General features: G+C 46.4%; 1 protein-coding gene across 2 annotated transcripts in view; it reads right to left on the reverse strand.

The window, feature by feature from the left end:
- Positions 1-23,209, reverse strand: part of TBL3 (transducin beta like 3) — a 106,872-nt gene extending 83,663 nt beyond the window's left edge. The window contains exons 1-5 of one of the 2 annotated variants that reach the window (XM_068110512.2): positions 22,922-23,209; positions 22,488-22,539; positions 18,626-18,721; positions 18,070-18,117; positions 15,714-15,855 (exon numbers count right to left, since the gene is read on the reverse strand). In XM_068110512.2, the coding sequence (XP_067966613.2) occupies positions 15,714-15,855; positions 18,070-18,117; positions 18,626-18,721; positions 22,488-22,539; positions 22,922-22,953 (370 nt within the window). In that variant the 5' untranslated portion in view covers positions 22,954-23,209. Of the gene's footprint in view, positions 1-15,713; positions 15,856-18,069; positions 18,118-18,625; positions 18,722-22,487; positions 22,540-22,917 lie in introns of both variants that reach the window. The other variant, XM_078774250.1, reaches the window with a different exon arrangement.
- Positions 23,210-24,232: the final 1,023 nt, after the last annotated feature.

Below are 24,232 nucleotides of genomic sequence, written 5' to 3' on the forward strand. Positions count from 1 at the left end.
ACGGTACGGCGAGGCGATCTCGAGAACGAAATGGCAGTCTATAATATGCTTGAAGAACTTAATGATTTTTAGAATAAATACATTTTAAAATAACTTAAGCTTGTGTTCATTATTTACAAAAAAGGCCTACAAGTCCCATTGGCTGTCTTTAATTTCTCTCTGGACTGCGCCACGGCAGATGAGGACCGCAAGGCATGAGGACACAAAAAAGAACACCTTTATATGTGCAATCCATGCTCTTCAAAAAGAAAAAAAAGAAAGAAAAAAAAACCGCATCGCCGCATCAATTCTGGAACTTTGGTCTGACCAGAGACCAGCAATATATTTTTTCGGCCTTAGGGTGCCGGCTTGGGATCCTAGGATCCTGAGCTCGAATCCCGGTCGATCGCTGAATTAACGCCAGGGGGGTTGACTCAGCCTGTCATCCTTCCGAGGTTGGAAAATTGAGTACCAGCTTGCTGGAATTAATGATCCCGGTGTGTAACCCGATTTAGAATAGGTACACCGTATCTCTGCGCATTGTAAGAGGCGACCAAGGGTTGGCGTCAGGAAGGGCATCCGGCCATAAAAACATTGCCTCAAAAAGGGAACCATGAGGTCATGGGGCCCGCAAGGCTAACCCCCGCTCTAGCGAGGAAAAAATGGCCTTAAAAGGATCATTCATTCATTCATTCATATTGGTATGGTATAAAGGAATAAACAAGAAAGACGTCGTGCAGAGCATAATACTTGTGAGATCCTTAAAACAAATTTGACATTAAAAAGGGGGTTGAATTCAGTGTCCTGGTATGCAAATCCTCTTGAAATTTCAAGTCAATCAGACGAAAATTGACAATTTTAGACACCAAAACATTGCATGCAGGAGAAACATCAGTTGCCAACAATATACTTTTAATGCAACGAGCCTTAGTTTAAATGGCAAAATGAATTGTTTAGTTAAAACTTCAAATGAATTGAACAGAATACTTCAATGAACCTTAAATAGCCAGATCTCTATCACGGGTGACACTGTTCTCGCTTGAGGAAATTTAAATCGGAATTTTTTGAATCGTACTGTACTTCCGGTTTCATTGTCTGCTGCAGCTTTCTACTTCTGCTGATGTGTACGATCGTTGCTGAGTGTCTATTTCCACTAGTTACCCCGCAAGTGTGAAGCGAAAAGCGGAGTTAATCAATTGGTTCACTTTGTCTGTCTGTCCACAATCGTCAGTTTCTGATCGAGGAGCAACTTGATTTCAATTGAATATTATATTTGGAACATAAATCGGAAAACGACCCTGTAGTTTCGCAGTACTTTGGCTCTGAATCCATCCCGATTGCACATGCACAGAAAGGAGTGAGCTAATTGATTTACTCTGTCTACCTCTCTGGTGGTCAAGCAAAATTGAAAATCATTCCAAACAGGAAGATTACTGTTTTTAGCGGTCATAAAGGACAAAGAACAGGTATGAAGAGCTAATGCAACGCGTTAAACAAGGTAGTGTAAACATTGCTGCATAAATGGTGGTAAACTTCCAGACAAAAAAAAAACTTTTTCTACAACCTATAAAATCTTTATTTTATTTCATTCAATTATATACTTGAACACTGGAGAACAAATTTCCTTTTGGCACTTTCAAAACCCTTCCAATTTGCAGAACTTAGACAAAATATAGCGGCATTTTACATAATCTCAACCATTCAAATTCGCTGCTCATAGACCCTGCCCATGTCCTGGTTTCTCAAGACTGCACGGGTTAAGGTGTTCTATGAATTATCTAGTTTTGAGTTGTTTTCATTCATAGGATTTTCTAGTAAATTCTAAAAAGACAAGCCTGATCTTATATGTGATAAAAATGAACTGCCGTGCTGCCAGATTCACACCCCACTAACTTAATCTTGTCCAAGGTGCAGCACAAGCCCCAGGTCGAGTAATGTTGTGCTGAATGGCGTTGCTCTGGTTTCACCTTTATAAACTCTGTTTGCCAAACAATTTATCCAATGTTCAAATGTTTAACATGCCAATCATCTGAAATCAATCTGAAAACAGTTACCTGACGTTATAGGTTTTTTGGGGGGTTTTTTTTAACCTCCGAGTGGTCCATCGACACTTGTTTTGGTCAAATACACAAACAACTCTGCCAAACTTAGCAGGGATATGTCTCTGAGACAAGGCTCTCACACCACACCTCTGGCATCCCGTCTTGACTGTTCGCGCACGTTTATGATTGGACTACTGTTACGTGGTCCCCTCGGTGAATACCTGGTCTCGGTGACCCCCGGACCGTGAGAGGAACTTCGCCAGAAAGCTGTATTATATATGCGCTTTCGCCACGCAATCCATATGAATTTCACCCAAGAGACAACTGATGTTCAAGGATATATTTCAATGGTAATGATACCATACAATTTCAATGACACAACCACGGAGATTTTCCCCGAGCAATCAACAATACACAACCATCAACAATTCTCAATCCACAATCAATTCCCTATGATTAAGATGGCCATCTTATATATGTGTGTCCCGGTGAGTACTCACGACCCCCTTTTGGTCTCGGTCCCGCACAATGTCTCTGGGCCCCTCCTGACCAAGATGATGGTCGGCGTCGCCGCACTCGGGCGGTTGAACGAACCCCGGGTGGACGTGTTTCCACCGGGCAGGTATCGTACCGCTACCAGGCACCCCGGCTGCAGCCCCTCGTGGCCACGCGAAGCGGGTACGGGAAAGCAAGCCAAACCCCATGCCGCTTGCAAGGCGTGTTAGGCCCCAACGGGCGACCCGTACGCGTCTTTTTTGACGGTGTCGCGAACGGCGCCAAACGCTGGGTCGGTGCACGGCCACACGACAGTTTGACGTCCACCGGGCAGGTATCCGTCCCGGTAACTCCTCTCGCCAGACCGGCTCGGGAACGCCGCTTTTCCACACGGCTCAATCAATCCCTCCTTTCGTCGGAGCGGGGCGAGGAAGAAGAGAAGAATACCCGTCCTTTTTCCTCGTGTCTTTTTCTCTTCCGTTTCCGGTCACTTCCGTTTCCGGCCACTATTTCCGAAGGGCTCCTGACCCTCCAACCACAACAACCTTTAATATACTACACCCGGATAAGCAAAGACCTGAATGGTAATTCACATACATTCACATAAATATGTAACACTCCCCCCCTTCAAGAAAGAAAGTTTGAACCCAGCGAAAACTTTCTTTGCCGGCCAATTTGGAGAAACAAACCAGATAACTCCACCCCCCCACATTATCAGTTCCCCCCGGGCACAGTTATCACTTAAAAATAAAGCAACCAAAATTTCACCACAACCCCTCCAGATTACTCACTCTGGACTAAGCACCAGCAACGACATTGTCCCTGCCAAATCAAACTCCATCTCATGACCCTCTGACTTTGACCGTCAGTTTCTTGTGAATGAAGGTTAAGGGGTTGATCAAAGATCCAAAGTTAAGCCACTCGATAGCACTTTTTCCGGGAGGCCAAGCCGAGTATTCACTACATGGATGCCTTTAGGAACGTGAAGTTCACGGTTAGTCCGTGCAGGAAAGTTCTCTACATGGACGCCTTGAGGAACGTGGCGTTCACGGTTAATCCGTGTAAGAATCTCGGCGGCTCCGCCGCATTCAGTGCTTCCGCTTTTCAGAACTTCCCTAATAATTATGGGGGGACCGCTTGTCACTGTAGTCCCATGAATAGCGATCTCCTTCTCGGCCACTACTTTGACCATCCTTCCTTCGGGAGCTGCCGTAACTCAGGGAGCCTCCATAATAATATTGATTGCAGCCACCACCAAAACTACCGCCCAGTTGTACTCTCCTGTAGACCCCTCGACGCCGACGAAATGCCTTCCCTACTGTTATGGTCCGACCCTCCAAATCCTTGCCATTCCAATTCTTCTCTGCCTCTCTGGCGTCCCTTGTGCTGGCAAACGTGACAAAGCCGAACCCTCTTGACTGTTGCGTTTCCCAGTCTCTTACCAACCGCACTTCCACCAGCGGCCCATATCTGTTGAAGACAGAGGTCAGAACTTCTTCCTCTGTTTTGAAGTTCAGTCCCCCTACAAATAACTTGGCCCTTTTGTCGCCATCCCGAGCTGGTGTGGCGTTATTTTCCCTGCTGGGCTCTTTACCAACCCTCAGGTTACCATAAACTTGACCCCCGGCCAAATCATTCCCGATAACCACAGATACACCCTCAACAGGAAGCGTGGCTTGTAAACCGACGGTGACCGGTCCTGACACCAAATCGGACTCCAAATGGATGACATGAAGGGGAGCACTAACACCGCCCCCGATCCCCTGTAAACGAACACTATCCCCCGTTGCCGTCTCCTCGGACCATGGCAAAATGCCTTCAAGCATTAAAGATTGATGTGCCCCTGTGTCCCTCAATATCCTAACCGGTTTCCGGTTAGTCGAGGCTCCATCCCGTGACACAAACCCCTCTGAAATAAATGGTTGGTAACCCTTTTGATGGCGATTTCTCACAATGGCCATTGCATTTGGAGTCGTAATAGTCGGACTCCGCTCTGGGTCTTCCCTTTTCATGCGGTAACAACTGGACATCAAGTGTCCAGGTTTCTTGCAAAAAGCGCAAGTAGGCCCGGAGGAAAAACTCGTGGTCTGCCTCGGGCCCCCCGAACTATAAGTTTGTCTTGGGCCCGCATCCCTCTGATTTCGAACAGGTGGGGTATCATAGTTGTCCCCATAATTATCTCGAGGCCGCCGCCATGTATGGTCGTTCTCCGCACCTGCTGTTCCCCACCTCCCCTGCGGAGTTCTAGGCGAGGAGTTAGGTTCGTGGACCCCTATTCGGTGGGTTAAGGCATAATCATCTGCCATGGTGGCTGCGTCCCACAACTTTGGCACTTTCTTTTCCTGCAGGTACACTTTGATGTCCTCGTGGACACACTGCTGGAATTCCTCCACCAGGATCAAGTCCCGCAATGTTTCGAAGTCTTTCCCGAATCCTTTTGACTCACACCACCGATCAAACATGTTTTCTTTCACTCTGGCAAACTCCACATGGGTCTCACTCTCCCTCTTCCTGGCATTCCTGAATTTTTGCCTGTAAGCTTCCGGAACCAACTCATACGCTTTGAGGATGTGCGTCTTCAGTACCTCATAATCTGCACATTGGTCCATTGGTAGCGCCGAATAAATTTCCTGAGCTTTCCCCACCAGCACACTTTGCACGAGTATGGTCCAGGCCTCCTCCGGCCAGTTTAATTGTCGAGCCACTTTCTCAAAGTGTGGAAAAAATTTCGCGACTTCCTTTTCACTGAACGGTGGAACCAGCCTCACATGTCTGCCCACATCCCAGGTTCTCTGGTTAGGTGTCGACCCCGTCAGCGAGGGTGGTGCCTCTCCCCGTTCTCTCATTAACTCCAGCTCCTTGAATTTGATTTCTTGCTGAAGCTCCATGTCACGTTCCTTTAATTCCCTTTCCGCTTTTCTCTCCTCTGCTTCGAGGTCCCTTGCAGCTCTCCTCTCCTCTGCTTTTCTCCCTTCTAACCTTTCCTGGAGTTCTCGTTCCACTCTCCTTTCCTCTGCTTCTGCTTTCCTTTCTTCTTCTGCTCTTTCCTTTTCTGCTTTCCTTTCTTCTTCTTTTAACCTTTCCTGGAGTTCTCGTTCCACTCTCCTTTCCTCTGCTTGTTTCTCTTCTCTCCTCGCTTCTGCTTTCCTTTCTTCTTCTTTTAACCTTTCCTGGAGTTCTCGTTCCACTCTCCTTTCCTCTGCTTGCTTCTCTTCTCTCCTCTCTTCTGCTTTCCTTTCTTCTTCTGCTCTTTCCTTTTCTGCTTTCCTTTCTTCTTCTTTAATCCGTTCCTGGCTCCGTAATTGCAACTCCAGTTTCCGGAGCTCAACATCTTCTGGTTCTTCGGGTAGCCACTCCCAGGCTAACTCGTCCCATGTTCCTAATCCCACCATAGATTGTATCACCGTGGCCTGCAACTCTGCCTTCCTCAAATTAGTTCGGACCTCCAAGTTAAAATGTTTGGCCAATTTCAAGAGGTCCGACTTTAGCAACGCTCGGAACTGTGCCTCACTCGGGGTTACCCCAAAGTTCTGTGCCACAAACGCCATGGTGTCTATCGTTAACACCTGTTAACCTTCACCCAAGACTTTACCCCAATTTCTCAAAAGAATTTACCAATTAATAATTAATTAATAAATTTTAATTAATAAAATATTATTATTTTATTATGTTATACAATTTTAGATCCCGGACGTAGACCCAATTGCGAAACCGCAAATCGTAATTTGGACGAGCCCCCAATTCTGTTACGTGGTCCCCTCGGTGAATACCTGGTCTCGGTGACCCCCGGACCGTGAGAGGAACTTCGCCAGAAAGCTGTATTATATATGCGCTTTCGCCACGCAATCCATATGAATTTCACCCAAGAGACAACTGATGTTCAAGGATATATTTCAATGGTAATGATACCATACAATTTCAATGACACAACCACGGAGATTTTCCCCGAGCAATCAACAATACACAACCATCAACAATTCTCAATCCACAATCAATTCCCTATGATTAAGATGGCCATCTTATATATGTGTGTCCCGGTGAGTACTCACGACCCCCTTTTGGTCTCGGTCCCGCACAATGTCTCTGGGCCCCTCCTGACCAAGATGATGGTCGGCGTCGCCGCACTCGGGCGGTTGAACGAACCCCGGGTGGATGTGTTTCCACCGGGCAGGTATCGTACCGCTACCAGGCACCCCGGCTGCAGCCCCTCGTGGCCACGCGAAGCGGGTACGGGAAAGCAAGCCAAACCCCACGCCGCTTGCAAGGCGTGTTAGGCCCCAACGGGCGACCCGTACGCGTCTTTTTTGACGGTGTCGCGAACGGCGCCAAACGCTGGGTCGGTGCACGGCCACACGACAGTTTGACGTCCACCGGGCAGGTATCCGTCCCGGTAACTCCTCTCGCCAGACCGGCTCGGGAACGCCGCTTTTCCACACGGCTCAATCAATCCCTCCTTTCGTCGGAGCGGGGCGAGGAAGAAGAGAAGAATACCCGTCCTTTTTCCTCGTGTCTTTTTCTCTTCCGTTTCCGGTCACTTCCGTTTCCGGCCACTATTTCCGAAGGGCTCCTGACCCTCCAACCACAACAACCTTTAATATACTACACCCGGATAAGCAAAGACCTGAATGGTAATTCACATACATTCACATAAATATGTAACACTACTCACGGTTGCAGCTTTCAATCACGCTGTAACATGCCTCTGCTTCCTTTACTGCCAACCTGTCAAATCCTTCTATTTGTACGGATCCATGGCTATAGAAGAATTTTTTTTTACAATGGATAAGTGCCTGTTTTATGTCTTCTCGTGTTGGACTCCATAGTCACTTATGGACAGATATTTATGGGACCGTCCTGTGTATCAGCATAACTAGAATTGATTACCATCAAATTGCTTGCAGTGCATGAAGCTGCCAAGGGCTGACAGGGTGACCTAGAGGTACACACACTCTTCTCCAAGCCGTCTAGCCTGGGTTTGAATCCCGACCCAGTTATAAACTGTCATTCAGGTGTTTCACAGGTGGGGTGATTCATCAATGTGTCCCTTGAATGAACGTTAAATGAGCGTTCCGTCAGCTGGCATTAGTTTTTCGTGGACATTAAAGAAAAGATACAGCGGTGTCCTTTGCGAAGAGTAGGTGAGCTATCGTTGGCATCGCAAATGCCAAATCCCTGCCTTAGCCTACATAGGGCATTGCATCAGCAGCACAGCCACACGCTCAGCCAATGATACTACTCTACAGCCTTGTTCTGCATATGAAACAAGAAGGTGACATCTTTATCTGTTGTCATTTGTGGGAAGATACCACCAGCATGGCATAATCACTGCATTTCGGCTTCAACTGGGCCAAGTGATCATTTGCACCTGCAGTTCAAATTCAGGCCAAAATATTTTTCTGTGATTTTGGGGTTTAGCTCACTCAGTGAGTACATGGTCCACCAAAAAGACCCATATACATGACAAAATAGTAGAGATAATGATAGAGATATGGTATTTGGATATTGATGAATAGATTGTTTTTTAAAAATAGCACTGTGGGGGAATGATGGTAATTTCCCCATGGTTTCTGAGAAGATTTCAAAGTAAATTGCCTGAATTTGAGGCAAAACCTGCCTTTTACCCCCCTTCAAATGGGTGGATCCGGATGGAGAGCACAACCACACGAGACCTTACTGTCCTGATGCATTGTACCAAATTTGGTCCGTATTGATCAGGTAGTTGTGGAGAGATGTTTTGGTGAAAATGAGGGATTCGGGGAGGTGGCACATAGCCCCCTTTCCAGGGGAGATATGGCCATGAGAAGCACAACTTAAGGTTAGGGTATGGTCCCAATGACTCTCAGCGAATTTTGTCTGGATCTGTCTCACGGTTTCTGAGAAGATTTTTGAATGAAATACCAATATTTTGGAGACACCCTCCCACCCACTTCACCCATTTTATAGGGAGAGCATGGGAGCATGGGAGCACAACCCCATGAGACCTTGTTGTCCTGATGCATTGTACCAAATTTGGCCCATACCGGCCAGTCAGGTTTTAGTCAAATGTTAACGGATGTATGCAAGCATGGATTGATGGCCAGATACTAGGACACACTTCATGCGGTTATTTCGGATAGTTACCAGCTATAATGCCAGCGAGATAGATATAGAGAGATACATAGACATTGAGAGATAGAGAGATAGGGATAGATATATATACAGTGAAACCTTGACTTACGGGTGCACCAACTTACGAGTTTTTCGAGATACGAGCCGTCGCTCGGTCGATTTTTTGCTTTGTGATGCGAGCTGAGATCTGAGTTACGAGCGAGCGAGCTTGGATATAAAACACGTAATCGTCGAAAAACATGAGCGAGGTGTGCGTGTTGTCGACTTGGTGAGGCAGTACGATCGTAGTACTTCTATGATATGTACGATTTTGAAGCAGAAGGAGTCGATAAAGGCTATAACGCCAGCCAAGGGCGTTAAGATTATTTCAAAGCTCCGGACCTCTGTCCATGAAGAGATGGAGAAGTTGTTGTTTGTGTGGTTGACGGAGAAGCAGCTCGCAGGAGATACCGTGACCGAGAGCATCATCTGTGAGAAGGCACGAGACATTTACGGGGATTTGGTACAGCAGACGGCGGGAACATCAACGGACGAGGCATCGGAAGAGTCATTCAAAGCCAGTCGGGGATGGTTTGATAATTTTAAGAAGAGGACCGGCATTCACTCCGTCGTCAGGCATGGTGAGGCAGCAAGCTCGGATGTGAAGGCAGCTGAAGATTTTATTATAACTTTTGCCGAACTGATAGAAGCCGAAGGATACATCCCCCAGCAAATCTTCAACTGTGACGAGACAGGGCTCTTCTGGAAAAAGATGCCGAGGAGGACGTATATAACGGCAGAGGAGAAGAGCATGCCAGGCCACAACTTGTTCAGAGTGCCGGCGATAGCTCGCCTTCTCTTTGTGGAAGACACGGTGAGATCCTTAACATCCAACAACTAATGGGACGCAAGCGGGGCGCCCAGTTTAGCGGTACACACATTGATGAATCACCCTGCCTGTGAAACACCGACATGACAGGTTATAGCTGGGTCGGGATTCAAACCCAGGCTGGACAGTTTAGAGTCAAGTGTGCGTACCTCCAGTCCAGGCCATCCTGCCAACTTGTATGCTGCATACAGGTGAAATATAAAGCGCGAGATATTTATATAATATATATATTTCCAAAAAAATTGGTGTGGTTTTTGGGGGGCTGGAACGGATTAATAGCATTTCAATTCATTTTAATGGGGAAATTTAATTTGAGAAACGAGCAAATTGAGTTACGAGCTCAGTCACAGAACGAATTAAACTCGTAAGTCAAGGTTTCACTGTATATTGTTGTGGATTTGAATCTTGTTGTAAATATACCCTCTAAGTAGTGTAATGATTCCTTGTAAATATCTCTGTTTTGTGTGTAAAGGTCAAAGGTCGTCCTCTTAGTTAGTCCATATACATTCACGTAGCAAATCATATACCCTTCTAAATAGTTATTTCTTTATTATGTGTATTAGTTTAAGGTTGCGTTTCCCTTTAGTTGACTCTACATTGCACCGAATTCAAATAAGATAGATTCCCTTTCAATTCCCCATTTGTCCGCAATTGCCAACTGCATTCGCCCTCCATTGAACACGCGGTCGGTTCGGAGAAGAAAGGCGTGTCTCCGCTCTCGTCATCGGAGGGAGGAGTGAGCCAGCCCCGATCAACCAACCAAGGATGAGGGGTTTGGCTTGAGAGGGCGGAGAAAGAACGACCGGGGAGCTTCGCGAAGATTCGAGGGTGTGGCCTATATAACCCGTCACGCGACGCCCCCACCAGAGATGATTGAGGGAGAGAGATGCGCGCAAGAGTTCAGTGAGGGACTGCTTGGTGAAAGAGGTGAAGGACGAAGTCATTGAGGGAGCCAGAGAGTTGAAGGAGCCCAAATAGAGAGCTCTGGGAAAGGAGATGCTGTTCCAACCAGCCTTGCCATGACAAGCTCCGACGTGTTGCTGCGAGCATCCCGGCCGTGTGGACCTGAGTGCGGAGGGGCGGCGGCTGCTCACTCCCGGCCTGACCATTCTCCTGCTACAACTGAACCTTCCTCTCCTTCCAGCCATTCGTTCCTGCCTTCATTCCCCATTCGTGTAAGTCTGACTGTCGTCTGTTTTGTGTGTCTTGTCCTGGGGTATAAGTAAGTTTGTATAGGTAAGTTAGTATTGCACTGTGCCTTCTGGTCCTTCCATCCTTCTGTCTTTATTTTCTTATCTTTCCTTCTCCTTGGTTCCTTTAATTGTGTAAATATTAGTAATAAATCATATTTGTTCTTCCTACTTTTGCCTTATTCTTCTTCACATCCGTTCGTCTTTGAGGTTTCCACATTGAACATCTGTGGCGCGATTTTGGCCAACGTGTAAGAATCGGGTCAGTTACTTGCTAATGGTTCGTGCCGCGGCTGCTAATCCGCTCGGCAATTAACATCTTGTCCGCGGTCGCGAACGGGGTTGCTCACCTGCCTCTCCGCAGGGAGCTTGGGCAACTTCAGGACTCACGTCGGTCAGTCATACACAAGGGGATTAATCCCCCCTTCTTAAGGGGAAAGAGGCCGACGGAGAGATCCGTAACAATATATATATATATATATATATATATATATATATATATATATATATATATATATATATATATATATATATATATTGTTGCGGTTTTGTGTTTTTATAATAAAGGTTAATTTCCCCTCCTAGTTTAGTTACACTACAACATGTAGCCTCGTTTCAGCTCAGTTTTTTCATTTAAGCTCAGTTTAAGCTCAGTTAGACCTTTCCTGTGTTTAGTTTTGCGTTGAGTAGAATAATGAGAATTAGGTCCCCTTACGATGCTTATGCTGCCTCGATGCTTTTGGATTTGGCGCGAAATACCACGAGGCTGGCCTGAACAAGTCGATCAAGGCCGAAGGAAAGCAGGACAGGAGAAGTGGGAGTGACGGTAAGCACGAGCCGCCAATCAGGGCTCGAGGGGAGTGGCTTACCACTGCGGCAAAAGGCGGAGCTTGGAACATTCGATGCGGGCCAGGGCGTGGCGATATAACCCTGTGCCCAGAGTCCCCGCCTCAGTTATGAGAAGGGAGGCAGACAGTTATGAGAAGGGAAGCAGACGAGTTATGAGGAGAGACGCGCAGTGACAAGTTACGAGGAGTTGGAGGGCAAGTTGAGCTGAGTTCAGTTACGAGAGTGAAAGTGCGCTCCGAGCAGTTGTATTAATCGCGCTGTGAAAGACAGCCGTGCCGAACCACAGACGCGCGCATATTTTCCTGCTTGCCTGCTTTGCTGAGATACGTGCCGCAAGGATTTTCCCGCCTGCCTGCCTGTCTTTGCCGGGGGACGTGCGGTGACCGCCAGAGGGCCACGCCGGGTGAGCTGTTCCTGGACGACCAAAGCTGGCGCGTTCAGCGCAAGAACAATTCTTCCTTCATCCCCCTGTGAGTGTGCGTGGGCCCATTGTCTGGGGAATATGTTACGCCTGTTTAAGACTGCCCTGTGTCTCTGCTTCTTCTACCAGTATACATTGTAAATAATAATAATTAAACCTGTTATTCATTTGATTCGACCCTTTTGTCTTCTCCATCATTGACTTAGCATGGTACAAATTATATCGCTCTGATCGGGTTCCAATAGCAAGGTAACAGCACGGACCACGTGATACGCAATCCGCTCAGGTCTACTCAAATTAGGCGTGGTTCGTGCGAGACTCGATCCCCGCTTCCGCAGCGGCGTGGGTACTTAGGTACGTGCAAAAATTGTCCCGAAACCCTGTCCCGCGTCTGACCGGAAGTGGCGACTCAGTCTCACGGTTGCGAAGACCCAAGGAGAACAAGGGGCTTAATCTCCCCTTGGTAAGGGAACGGGCTTCGCGCAAAACCGTAACATTTGGTGTCAGTGGAGTGGGATTGGACCTGGAGTGCGATTCACGCACTGGAAATTACGAGCGGACAAAATTTAGTTGTTAAATCCAAAATTGTATTCGTACCATGGCTGGCCAAGGCGGTCGAATGCCGGTGGGGGTAGATGAGGAGGAGGAATGGATGACCCAGGACCTGCAGAGGAGACAGTTGGTAGTGGAGGAAGCCGAAGAGGGGCGGTAGCTGGCGAAGAAAATGGCGGCGCCGAGCCCGCGATGCCAGGGTACATGCGATTATTTATGGACCAAATAATGGCAAAAATGGACACCCAAGAGGATAAAATGAAAGAAATGAGGGACGAAGCAAGGTGTAACAAAGGCGAATTGAAAGAAACAATGAATGCCCAAAAGGACGATATGAAGGCTCAGGGTGAGCGATTGGAAAAACAAATGAAAGAAATGGGGGACAAATCCACCCGGGAATTGGAAAAAATGAGGGTGGCGTCGAAGAAAGAAATAAAAGAAATGGGGGAGGACATTAGGCGCGGGTTGAGCGAGGAGGTCGCAATGGGGCGCGATGAGGTAAAGCGATGTGAGGAACGCGGGGGGAGCGAGCTTGAGCGAGGCATAGCCAAGTTGACCGGGGATAATGAAATCGCGATGCGGGGTGTAGAAGAGCCGACGGTCGCCGAATTGGACAAAGAAATTTCATGGGCACCAGCGGTTGTCGAGGAAAAAGAAATAATTGGGGCCAAAGAGACGGTAGAATCAGAGAATAAATCGCGGGAGGTAGAAATGGAACCAGTACAAAGTTCGTATTCACACCGTGATGCCGTGCTTTCTAACGAAATAAAAAGTTTGCAGGTGCTGGCGGAAAAGGAGGTCCCCGAGGTGAGTGGAAAATATGGCGCGAATGTGTTTGGCGCGAACGGGTTTTTGGCGCGCTTGGGACAGAGACGAGACCCGGGCGGTCGCGGAAGGTCCATTGTGCGATGTACGAGGGCAACTGGTACGAAGTACGAGAGAGAGTGTGCAGAGAGAGAGTGAAGGTGTGAGCGAGAAAAGTGTGTGAAGGAGGAGTGCACACCCGAGTGTGGAAAAGGAGTGTGTAATGGGAGTGTGTGTTACAGAGTGTGTGGGAGAATGCACACCGGACTGTGTGCGGGAAGAGTGTGTAACGAAGTGTGTGTGAAAGGCGTGAGTGCGCCTAGGTGTGCAGGTACAAGTACGGAGTGTGAGGGAGAATGCACACCAGAGAATGTGGAAGGAGAGTGTGTGGTATCGGAGTGTATGGGAGGCGCGGGGGTGCCTGGGTGTGCGAGTGCGGAGTGGGTCGCGAGTGGTGAGAACGCGGCTCAAGCATCGACACCGACCGGGGTAGCGCCTAGCGGGACGGATAGCAGACGCGAGCCCCCGGTGAGTGGTGTGCTGCAGGGACCGGCGGGGATCGGTGCCGCGCCGGTCTCCCAAGGACCGGCATGCACGATTCGTGCCAGCCCCCGCACTGTATGGTTGGTGCCGTGCCGTGGCGGCAAAGGCAATCGGCGAGGTTCAAGGGGAGGTAGGAGATTTCGGAGCCGCGCACCTTGGCGGGTGCGGTGCTCTGACCGTGGCCGGTTGGGCCATCGTGCGTGGGACCGCGAGGCCCCGCGCAGGGATGGAGCCCTGCACCTCGGCCCGTCCATCCCTCCTCCCTTGGATGGAAAATGCCGGACGGACACCCCATACAGGCGACCAACCACCCGCATGGATCGCACTGACTAAAGGCATTTTAAATCAAATGCAATTGTTGCTAGAAGACAGGGCAGCATGTAGAATCATACTAACATAATCATAAGACTTTAAACAAACAAACCAAAAAAAATACCTATTTTGGGGGACAACCCTCCCCGTGTACCTCCTCAGACGCCAAACTTTCCAATGCCTTGAATAAACATTAGTACATCACGGATGATGAAGGTTGTGGTGAAGTTTCATCAAAACTGTGTTTAGATTCTGAGAAAAAAGCAAATAGCTATGTTGGGGTGAAGGCCCCCCATAGACCACCTTAGACCCCAATTTTTTAAATGCCAGGAACAAACGTTGGTACATCACGGGTGATGAAGGTTGTGGTAAAATTTCATCGAAATAGTGTGTGTAGTTTCAGAGGAAAAAGCGAATTCCTATTTTGGGGGTCCAACCTGGATCCACTTTGACCCCGGTAAACCCACTTAGACCGAACAAACTTTAGTCACAACACAACAAATATAATTTGTGCCAAATTTGGTTGCAATCCCATCAGCGGTTTCGGAGAAGAAGTTTCAAGTGTTTACGGACTGACGGATGGACTGACTGACTGACGGACGGACGGACGGACGGACAACGCGCCATCGCATAAGTTCCCCTGAACTTTGTTCCAGGTGAGCTAAAATGATACAAAATTGGATATTTGCCAGATACGGATGGAAAGCAAGTCTCAGATGATGCTATGCATGACCAACCAACCCTCAGTCGCCACTTTGAGAACTTTTTTATATTTTCTTTCTGCCATGCATTCATCTCAGTAGACTCATCTCAAAGATTAAAAATATAAATAACAACTGGAACGGCACTCTTTGACGTCACGACATCGACCAATATGCCTCCGCCCATATTAATACATCATTATGCATACTTGTACTAAGTTTATTTTAAATCCCTTCAGCTGCTCTCAATTATAACATTTTAACTGACATGACTTCTGACCTCTGATGCCAAAATCTAATCAGTTCATCTTTTGATCATAATACATATTTATACCAAGTTTGGTCAAATCCCATCACTGGTTCACAAGTTAGCTCGGTAACAGAATTGTTACCAAAGAGGACCTCTTACATTTGACCTCTTGACCCCAAAATCTAATCAGTTCATATTTGCATCATTATAATACTTAAACCAAGTGTACTTAGCCATTCAGCCATTCTTCTTCTTCAGCCATTCTTAAGTTATTATGGTAATGAAAACCCATCACGGACGGACAACCGAAAACATAATGCCGACAGCAACTTCATCGGCAGAGGCATAAAAAAAAGAAAATGGAGGATTTGCAAAAGTCTGGCATGTTTGACTGAAGGGTAACAGTGTAGTTGCCAATTCCAGCACAAAACTGGCGGTCTGCATTGGCGGCACAAGAGAATAAAAACATACCAAAATGGTTGGAGTTCTCCGTAGCATCTTGTCATCTTCACGGCAGATAATCCAAACATTTTATTCTTTTGAAATAAAGACAAACTTCACATCAGTACATTACAAGCTATCACAATGAAATTGCTTACCTGTAGCCAGCAATGTGGAGGTGGGGTCAAATGCCATCGTAGTAACTGGCGAACGGTGAATAGCCTTCCACGTTCGTGTGCAGAGGCCATTACGCCACTCCCACTGCCTTAGCAACAAAGCTTTACTGCTTGTAACCAAAACCTGGAAATATCGCAAGGTGTGCAACGACATATAAAATTTTGCTATTCTCACTCAGCATATCAATTGGTGTTCAGCATACGTGTATGTGTATATATATATATATACATACATATAGGCTATGAGCCAGACCCCCCAAATTGACCGGTCGGTACCATACAGATGGAGTAAGGCTCATTGTGATTTTTAGCAAGATATATGTCCCTAGATATGAAAAAAAAGTGATAGCAGTGTATAACTCTCGGCCATCTCTGTGTTATCACCCGAAATATTATTATACGCCTGCTTCGCTTCGCCAAAAAATGTGATATTTGCTAAAATTGGAATAAATATGTTTTTAAGGACCACAGAGTGCCGAGATCGAGATCGAGATCGTATTTGTTCGAGAGATCATGATAAACCTAGAGTGTGGAGCAAGTTTGCATGCATTGTGAAATATAATGTAGCTGATGTTACAAACCTACTTTAGGATACTAGCTAATACCAAAAATTACACTGAGATACCAAAAGTAGTAGACGAATAAACCTAAAATGTTCAAAAGCTATGTTTCGTTCCAAAATATCAAAATTAGGGGTGTTTTTGTTTGTTTACAGAACGATGGCGGTCACAAGAGATCAGGTTACATGCGTGATATTTGGAGCTCCACGAAACATCCAAACTAACGTTCTCCCAACGTACGCTGATGTCATGAAAGGATACCTTCAATCTCGGCAACAGCTTAGGACGGAGAATGGCAAATACCCTTCATTTGGTGACATATCTCACAAACTGTGCTATGAAATTCAAGAGGTATGGGAAACGGCCTCTCTTCCAACGGTATCGCACGCGCAAGCGATTGAAAAACTCAGATCTTTCCATGACAAGTACAATTCAATCCTAAAAGTCTACAAGGGAAGAAAGGATCCAGCCACCTACAAACAACGACTCACAGACTTTCTCGACAAATCTAACAATCTGTTTGATCTTAGCAAATGTAAATGTTCTGACATGGTGTCTAACTTTGATCTTAGCAAATGTAAATGTTCTGACATGGTGTCTAACTGTAACTACTTGAAAGAACACATTTTGAACTTTGCCAAAATATGTGCCCCAAACAACCACCATATTACAAAGTAATGATATATTCCAATGCAGTGGTTCCTTGCGAAGATTTTGAGGGGTCAAATGTTACTCTGGGAGTTTTCATTTTTGAAATATTGACAAAAATGTACAATGTGAATTCTGAACTCGAAGCGATTTCGACCACTTTTTCACTAAATTTAACATTTTTTTGTCATTATATCAATATTTTGATAAATAACCCCCACAAATGTTCTATATTTATTTTACTATATTAGTTGGCATCCAGTATGCAAATTATTGGCACTCTGTGGTCCTTAAAAACATATTTATTCCAATTTTAGCAAATATCACATTTTTTGGCGAAGCGAAGCAGGCATATAATAAATATTTCGGGTGATAACACAGAGATGGCCGAGAGTTATACACTGCTATCACTTTTTTTTCATATCTAGGGACATATATCTTGCTAAAAATCACAATGGGCCTTAGTCCATCTGTATGGTACCGACCAACCCCCTTGGCTCATAGCCTATAATAATATTTCGGGTGATAACACAGAGATGGCCGAGAGTTATACACTGCTATCACTTTTTTTTCATATCTAGGGACATATATCTTGCTAAAAATCACAATGAGCCTTACTACATCTGTATGGTACCGACCAACCCCCTTGGCTCATAGCCTAATACACACACACACATCAATAAAATCAGTAATGGTCATTGTTCTAAAATTGGTAAACAATTAAAGTTAAGTTTTATTAATTTAATCAAGATAAATTAATTCATTTAAAGTTAAACATTTATGTGTATTATTTATATTTAATTATATATTATTTATACATTATATATATTTATATATTTTATTTATACATTTAATTATATTCTATTATATAAGTGAAGACCAATTAAGTGAAACAAATAGTTTTGGATGTGCATGAGATCTCTGTTCTGGAGCAGATTCGACCAATTCAACCAACGAAACAATGCTTTCGACCAGCATTGAAATCCATTCCTGCACAACTTGCTCAGGGTAGACAATATCGTTTGTACATAAGTATCAGAAATGAACTCAAATTTTTACATGTTCTAAAATAAAGAGCCACAGCAACCTTGAGCCACCCTCATAATTATATGGTATCACTGCAAACTTGCCTGATCGTCTGGACTCAAGATAAAACAGGAAACATCCTCTTCATCCTCCTGTTGAAACAAGAACGACCGCACGGTAGTCACAATTTGTGCCAAAATCCAGTAACGAGCCAATTGGGAAACACACATTTAATGTGCAATTAAAAAGATCAACTGGACACCTCTCACCCAGGACACCCTCCACCAGTCCACCACGGTTATATAAGGACGAGCTGATTCATCACCCGGTCATGGATTATTTAACACCAGTATGGGGCCGTTCAAAAATTACTTAATGCTATTTTTAGGGGGATGGTGCATGTATGCTGATGGGATTCATTAAAAAATACGTCGTAATTGCAATCTTTGGTGTTTGACCTTTTGACTTCATCCCAGGGCCGGGGCCAAAAATGACACTGCTCTTGCACCTTCTTGCCATGTGGTGATCACAACTACCAAGTTTGGTGAATTTCTGCCCAACTGTTTAGGAGATAGCATGATGGATGGACAGACAGACGTGAACCAATTGTTTAACCCTGCTTTTCGCTTTGCGTGCAAGCAAAAACATCATGAGGGTTACCTGAACAATGCTGCGCTCGACTTTCCCTGTGGCAATATCCAAAATCTGTACCTTGCAACCATAAGGACAAAACAGGTTCTTTCCATCTGCGCTGACCTGGAAGCAACCACACAGAAAGGTGGGACCTTTTGCATGAAAACAATATTACAAGGCCACAAATAACACAGCCCTTAAAATCAACACAACTCGTGAATAAAACCAATATGGGCCACGATCAGCAATACGACAATTAATGTCAGCATATTGCAAGCAACTAATGTTTGGCGTTCAAACACTTCTACCAATAATAAACTCAAAATAGTCCAGAGAATGACAAACATTTACAAATGACAAAAACTTGACAAAAACAAATGACAAACAACAATGACAAACAACAATGACAAACAACAATGACAAACAACAATGACAAACATCTTCCTCACTCTCCCTGCACTGCCCTCTCTCCACCTCACCCCCAGGAGTACCTCTGGCTATGGCTTCCCCTTCGCTCCCACCTTTTGTTCATATGTGTGTTGTACCGTTCACCAAGCAGTGATGACTCGACCTACATCTCGCTGTCTGACAACACGGACCAACTTCTATCCACTCAACAAAACTCTCTTCCTCATATGTGGTGATTTCAACTGTCATCATGCCAACTGGCTGGGTGTGGGTTCCTCTCACGCCAGCCATGGTATCTCAGCAAAGGACTTCTGCGACCAACTGGGACTGACACAATCTGTCAATTTCCCGACCGGATCTCAGTCAACGGAGCATCTTCTCTTCTAGACTTGATTATGAGAAACCTCCCTGCAAATGTCTGCTGCCCTTCTTCTGCTCCAATCAGTTCATCTGACCATATGCTTGTTGAAGTGGACATCTATCTGACCATTCTCAGAGAGCATCCTCAGCGTCGACGAGTCTGGCATTTCACTCAGGCCGACTGGCACGGTCTGCAAGCAGCCATCAATCATCTGGACTGGTCTCCCACCTATACTGCCTCTGACATCAACTCATCCTGGGAATTCTTCCAAAGTAAATTGCTCTCTCTCATGCACAGATTTATCCCATCTCGTCTTCAGTTTTCATACCCTTCCTCCCGCCCATGGTACACTGAATCTTGTGGTGGGGCAGTTGCCCTGAAACAACTTGCCTTTGCCTCTTGGAAGGCAAATCCAACTGAAAGCAATCTCATTTACTTTCACTAAGCCTGAAACAAGTGTTTGTCTACCCTCAGGAGAGCCAGGAAACAATACCTCTCGGCTCTCAAGACTGAACTCTCAAACCTGTCTCCCTCCTCCAAATCCTGGTGGCATCTGTTCAAATCTGTTTCTGGTGTTTGTTCCCCCTCCATCCCCTCCCTTACCGCAAACGGCTACACAGCTGACTCCGCACGTGAAAAAGCTGAATACCTCAACTCTGTGTTTGCCTCAAAATCTTGTGGCCCAAACCCGTCTCTCTCTGTACCCACCGCACCCACTCGAACCCAGCTGCTTCTGGCTCTGTGTCCTTCTCTCCTGACAAGGTGGAGAAGTTTCTGTCAACCCTCAAATCTGATTCTGCAACTGGACCAGACGGCATCAGCCCATGGGTCCTAAAATCCTGCTCTGGCACTCTTTCACACCCTCTCTCTGTTCTCTTTACCCTCTCTTTTGCTCAAGCTTATCTGTCATCAGCTTGGAAATCAGCCAACATCACCGCTTTACACAAAAAATGTGCAAAAACAGATCCTTGCAACTACAGACCAATCAGCCTGCTCCAAATTATCAGCAAAGTCATGGAATCCATCATTTCTTCGGACAGCAAATAATTCCTCTTCTCCAGTGGCTTGATCTCTGATCATCAATTTGGTTTCAGACCAGGTCATTCTACTCTGGACATGCTGCTTCTGCTGTCTCAACAATGGACAGAGGTCCTCAATGCCAAACAGGAAATCAGAGCTCTCTCCCTTGACATATCACGTGCCTTCAATACTGTCTGGCACCCAGCTCTGCTCACCAAACTCTCATCCTATGGTATCTATAGAAATCTCCCCGCATGGCTTGCGGACTTCCTCGCTGGTCATAGTCAACGTGTGGCCCTGAATGGATTTCTCTAATCTCCCCTTCCTGTTCAGGCTGGAGTTCCCCAAGACAGTGTTCTGGGCTCTGTGTTTTTTTCCGGTCTTCATCAATGATCTCTCCGACTCTCTAGAAAATCCTCTCTATCTCTTTGTTGAGGACTCCACTCTCTGCCGCTCCATATCTCATCCCTCAGATCGGCAGTCTGCAGCCTCCCCACTCTCTGCAAGCCTGGACAAAATCACAGACTGGTCAAACAAGTGGAACATGTCTTTCCATCCTGACAAATCTCACACTCTTACTTTGTCTCTCTGAAAAGACCGACTGGAAAACCCTCCCATCTACTTTCTCAACAATCCTCTTGAAGAGGTTCTGTCACTCAAGCTTTTGGGTCTCACCATCTGCCATGATCTTTCCTGGGAAAACCACATTTCCAAGCTGGCCTCCAAAGCCAGTCGCAGACTGGGCATCCTCCGTCGTGTGAAGTCCATCCTTGGCACACCTGAGCTCCTCACCACATACAACGCTTTCATCCACAGCTCAATGGAATACTGCTCTCCCCTCTGGGCCGGTGCTCCTGCCTCACACCTAGCTCGGCTTCACGCTGTTGAAACCAATGCTTTCAGAATCATTGGAATCTCCCGCGATGAAGCTAACTCTGAGGGACTTTCACTCACTCACCGCAGGCAGGTTGGTGGTCTTTCTGTCTTCTACCGACTCCTCTCCGGCCTAGCTCCCCCAGCTCTGTCTGTGCTCTGTCCCCCAAATATTCCTACAGGTCGCACAACATCTGCCAGCAACCCTCTTCTGGTGAAACTGCCAAAATCAAGACTCTCTGCTCACCTTTACCCTTTCATTCCTCTTTACTCCCACCTCTGGAACAAACTCAATCCCACTCCTCCCTCCAGGTGTTTAAAACAGCTGTTCTCCGCCATCTCTTATCTTCCCCCATCCAAAACGTTGATATTTTCTACCCCCGTTAATTCACCCCAGATCCACATTTTTGAAATACCAACTTCTTTCCTGGAAGTCCTTGCAGTGTCCATGTGTTTCATACTTCTCCCACCCCCCGCAACCCCCCCCTTTCCACGCCTCCTCCCCCCAAGCCCTCTCCCTCCCACAGATCTCCCGATGTCCCTGTTCTCTACTGTTGTACTTGTGCGCTTCCCCCTCTCTCCCCATTGTGTCTCCCGCTCCCTTTATTATATGTTTTATGTGTCCGTTTGTTTTTTTGTGATTAATGTCAGCTCTTACACGAGCCTCGATCTTGTATACCAAAAATAATAATAATAAAAGAAACATCTATATCATAATATACAATGTCTGTGCATCAGGTTTTCATCTCCCAAACCACTGGTCACACAAGGTTGAATATGGTACCATATTAATCACCAAGGACATGGGCAGTGCAGCACCAAGAAAAATTGATTTGGAGGAAAACATTTTTGTTAAACATGAGTGGACTAATTTCGCATTCTTAGAATTTCAAAATGAAATACTTGAATTACAGACAACGCAACAAGAAGTGGGCCTTGGGTGTGTGTATGTCTATGTGTATGGGTGTGTGTGTGTGTGTGTGTGTATACACATACACACATACATACATACATACACACACACACACACACACACACACACACACACACACACACACACACACACACACACACACACAATAAAGGACCTTTGTGTCGCACTACATTATCAATTACAGAAACCACGAACCCCGCACAGCAAAGGTTCTATTTCATAAAGCCTCTCTTGACTCTTCCCTCCTCCTATAATAACCTGGAATGATTACCGTTTGCAGATACCAGCCCTACCTGGATCTTCCCTCCAGTATAAAACGATTCAAACTTGGAGGTCGCAGCATAACTGTCAGACACAGAGAGAGGACGATAGAAAGCCAGAAATCAGGGATTACATCATAGTCATACAATAACAATGGACGTGAACCCAGAATGAGGCCATTAGGGTCATTAAGACTGCTCACTGGTTGTTTGTCTGTACTCATCATTGACACATACTGATCCGTGATCGTCAAGCAACGAAGCAGCACGAACCACTGTTATTGTTAAAGTCTTTAGTATGACTCGTCCGTGGTTCGAAACCGCCGACCTCCCACACTCAGTTGTCAGATTGCTCTAATCATCACATCACCGATTCGAGTTCATAATAAATCGTTCACGATGTTCACAAGACAATGCGAACCTGAAAGAAATGGTTGTAAAATATAGATTATAATAAACTTACTTACTTTACTTTGAGTTGCAAGCTCTTCGTCTCCATCGTCCGAGCACCACCGTGATACAGATAAAGGAGAAAGCCCAATGGACACTTTCATCTGACGAACTTCAGCTCTGAAGCAAACATGTGCGAACGAACCAAGGCCAACTGTACCCGTTACTTCCTGTGAGCTTCCACACTCGGCACTCGCGCTACGATTACGTCACTTCCTCTGAGCTTCCACACTCGGGCCAACTGTAAATCGTCACTTCCTGTGAGTTTCCACACTCACGCTACGATTTACGTCACTTCCTGTGAGCCGTCCACACACTGGCCACGTTTCACCTCAGTATAAATATTTACAATCGACGTATTTATCGAACATGCTTTTCATTTCAAACGATATATTTCAAATCGAATTCTACACGTAAATTAACCATGTCTTCGGTGTCGACCGATCCGATGAGGACGATCGTGCCCCCTTCGCCGATAGGCGGCGCTCTTGCGTCCGCCATTACTGGGAGGCGCCCCGATCCAAGTTCGGCGGAGAATTCGTTCGGATAATCGTTCTCAAGTGTTTCTCTATACGTGTTTGACGTCTTGTCGTCATGGGAAAGACTAAAGAAGGATCAGGAAAGCATTTTGCTGTTGTTGGTTGCACAAACAACAGCAAAAAACTCATAAAGTGGAAACTATCAGAGTGTGGAATTCACATGCCAGCGACTCGCCAAGATTGCCAGTGTCGACAGCCGTACCAAATGCACCGCTTTCCAAACGGATCTTCAAACACATCCGCTGAAAACTTGAAGCAGTGGCTGAAACATATCAATCGTAAGGACTTCAGCCCGAATGAAAACAGCCTGGGCCGGATTTAGGAATGGGAAAGCTGGTGTAGCGGCTACCGTTGGGTTTACACAATTGCCTTGCACCTACCAAGGACGCGGAGCGATCACCATGCCGGGCTCGTCCAGGACGCCCGGGCAGGCCCGCGCTCAACTTGCCAGGCCTCGGCCGGGACGCCCTGGCACGCCCGGCCACGCCCGCTCTCGACTTGCCAGGCCGCGTCCGGGACGCCCGGGCATGCCCGGACATGCCCGCCCTCGACTTGCCAGGCCGCGGCCAGGACGCCCGGCCACGCCCCCTCTCGCCTTTCCCGGGCAAACGCTCCGGGATGATGTGTGTATATATATTGCTGCCCGATAAACGGGCTTTTCAGAGTACCCGAGTTGTTTTGTGGCAAAAAATCGGACGAATTCCAGCTTTTTGTCGCGTCCATTCTTCCGACTACGTGGGAGCACAGCTCCTTCATTGGTGACCTACCGACATGGACACGGCAGTTGCC

Source organism: Myxine glutinosa, chromosome 3 (assembly GCF_964187855.1).
Source record: "Myxine glutinosa chromosome 3, kmMyxGlut1.1, whole genome shotgun sequence".
Lineage (NCBI taxonomy): Eukaryota > Metazoa > Chordata > Myxini > Myxiniformes > Myxinidae > Myxine > Myxine glutinosa.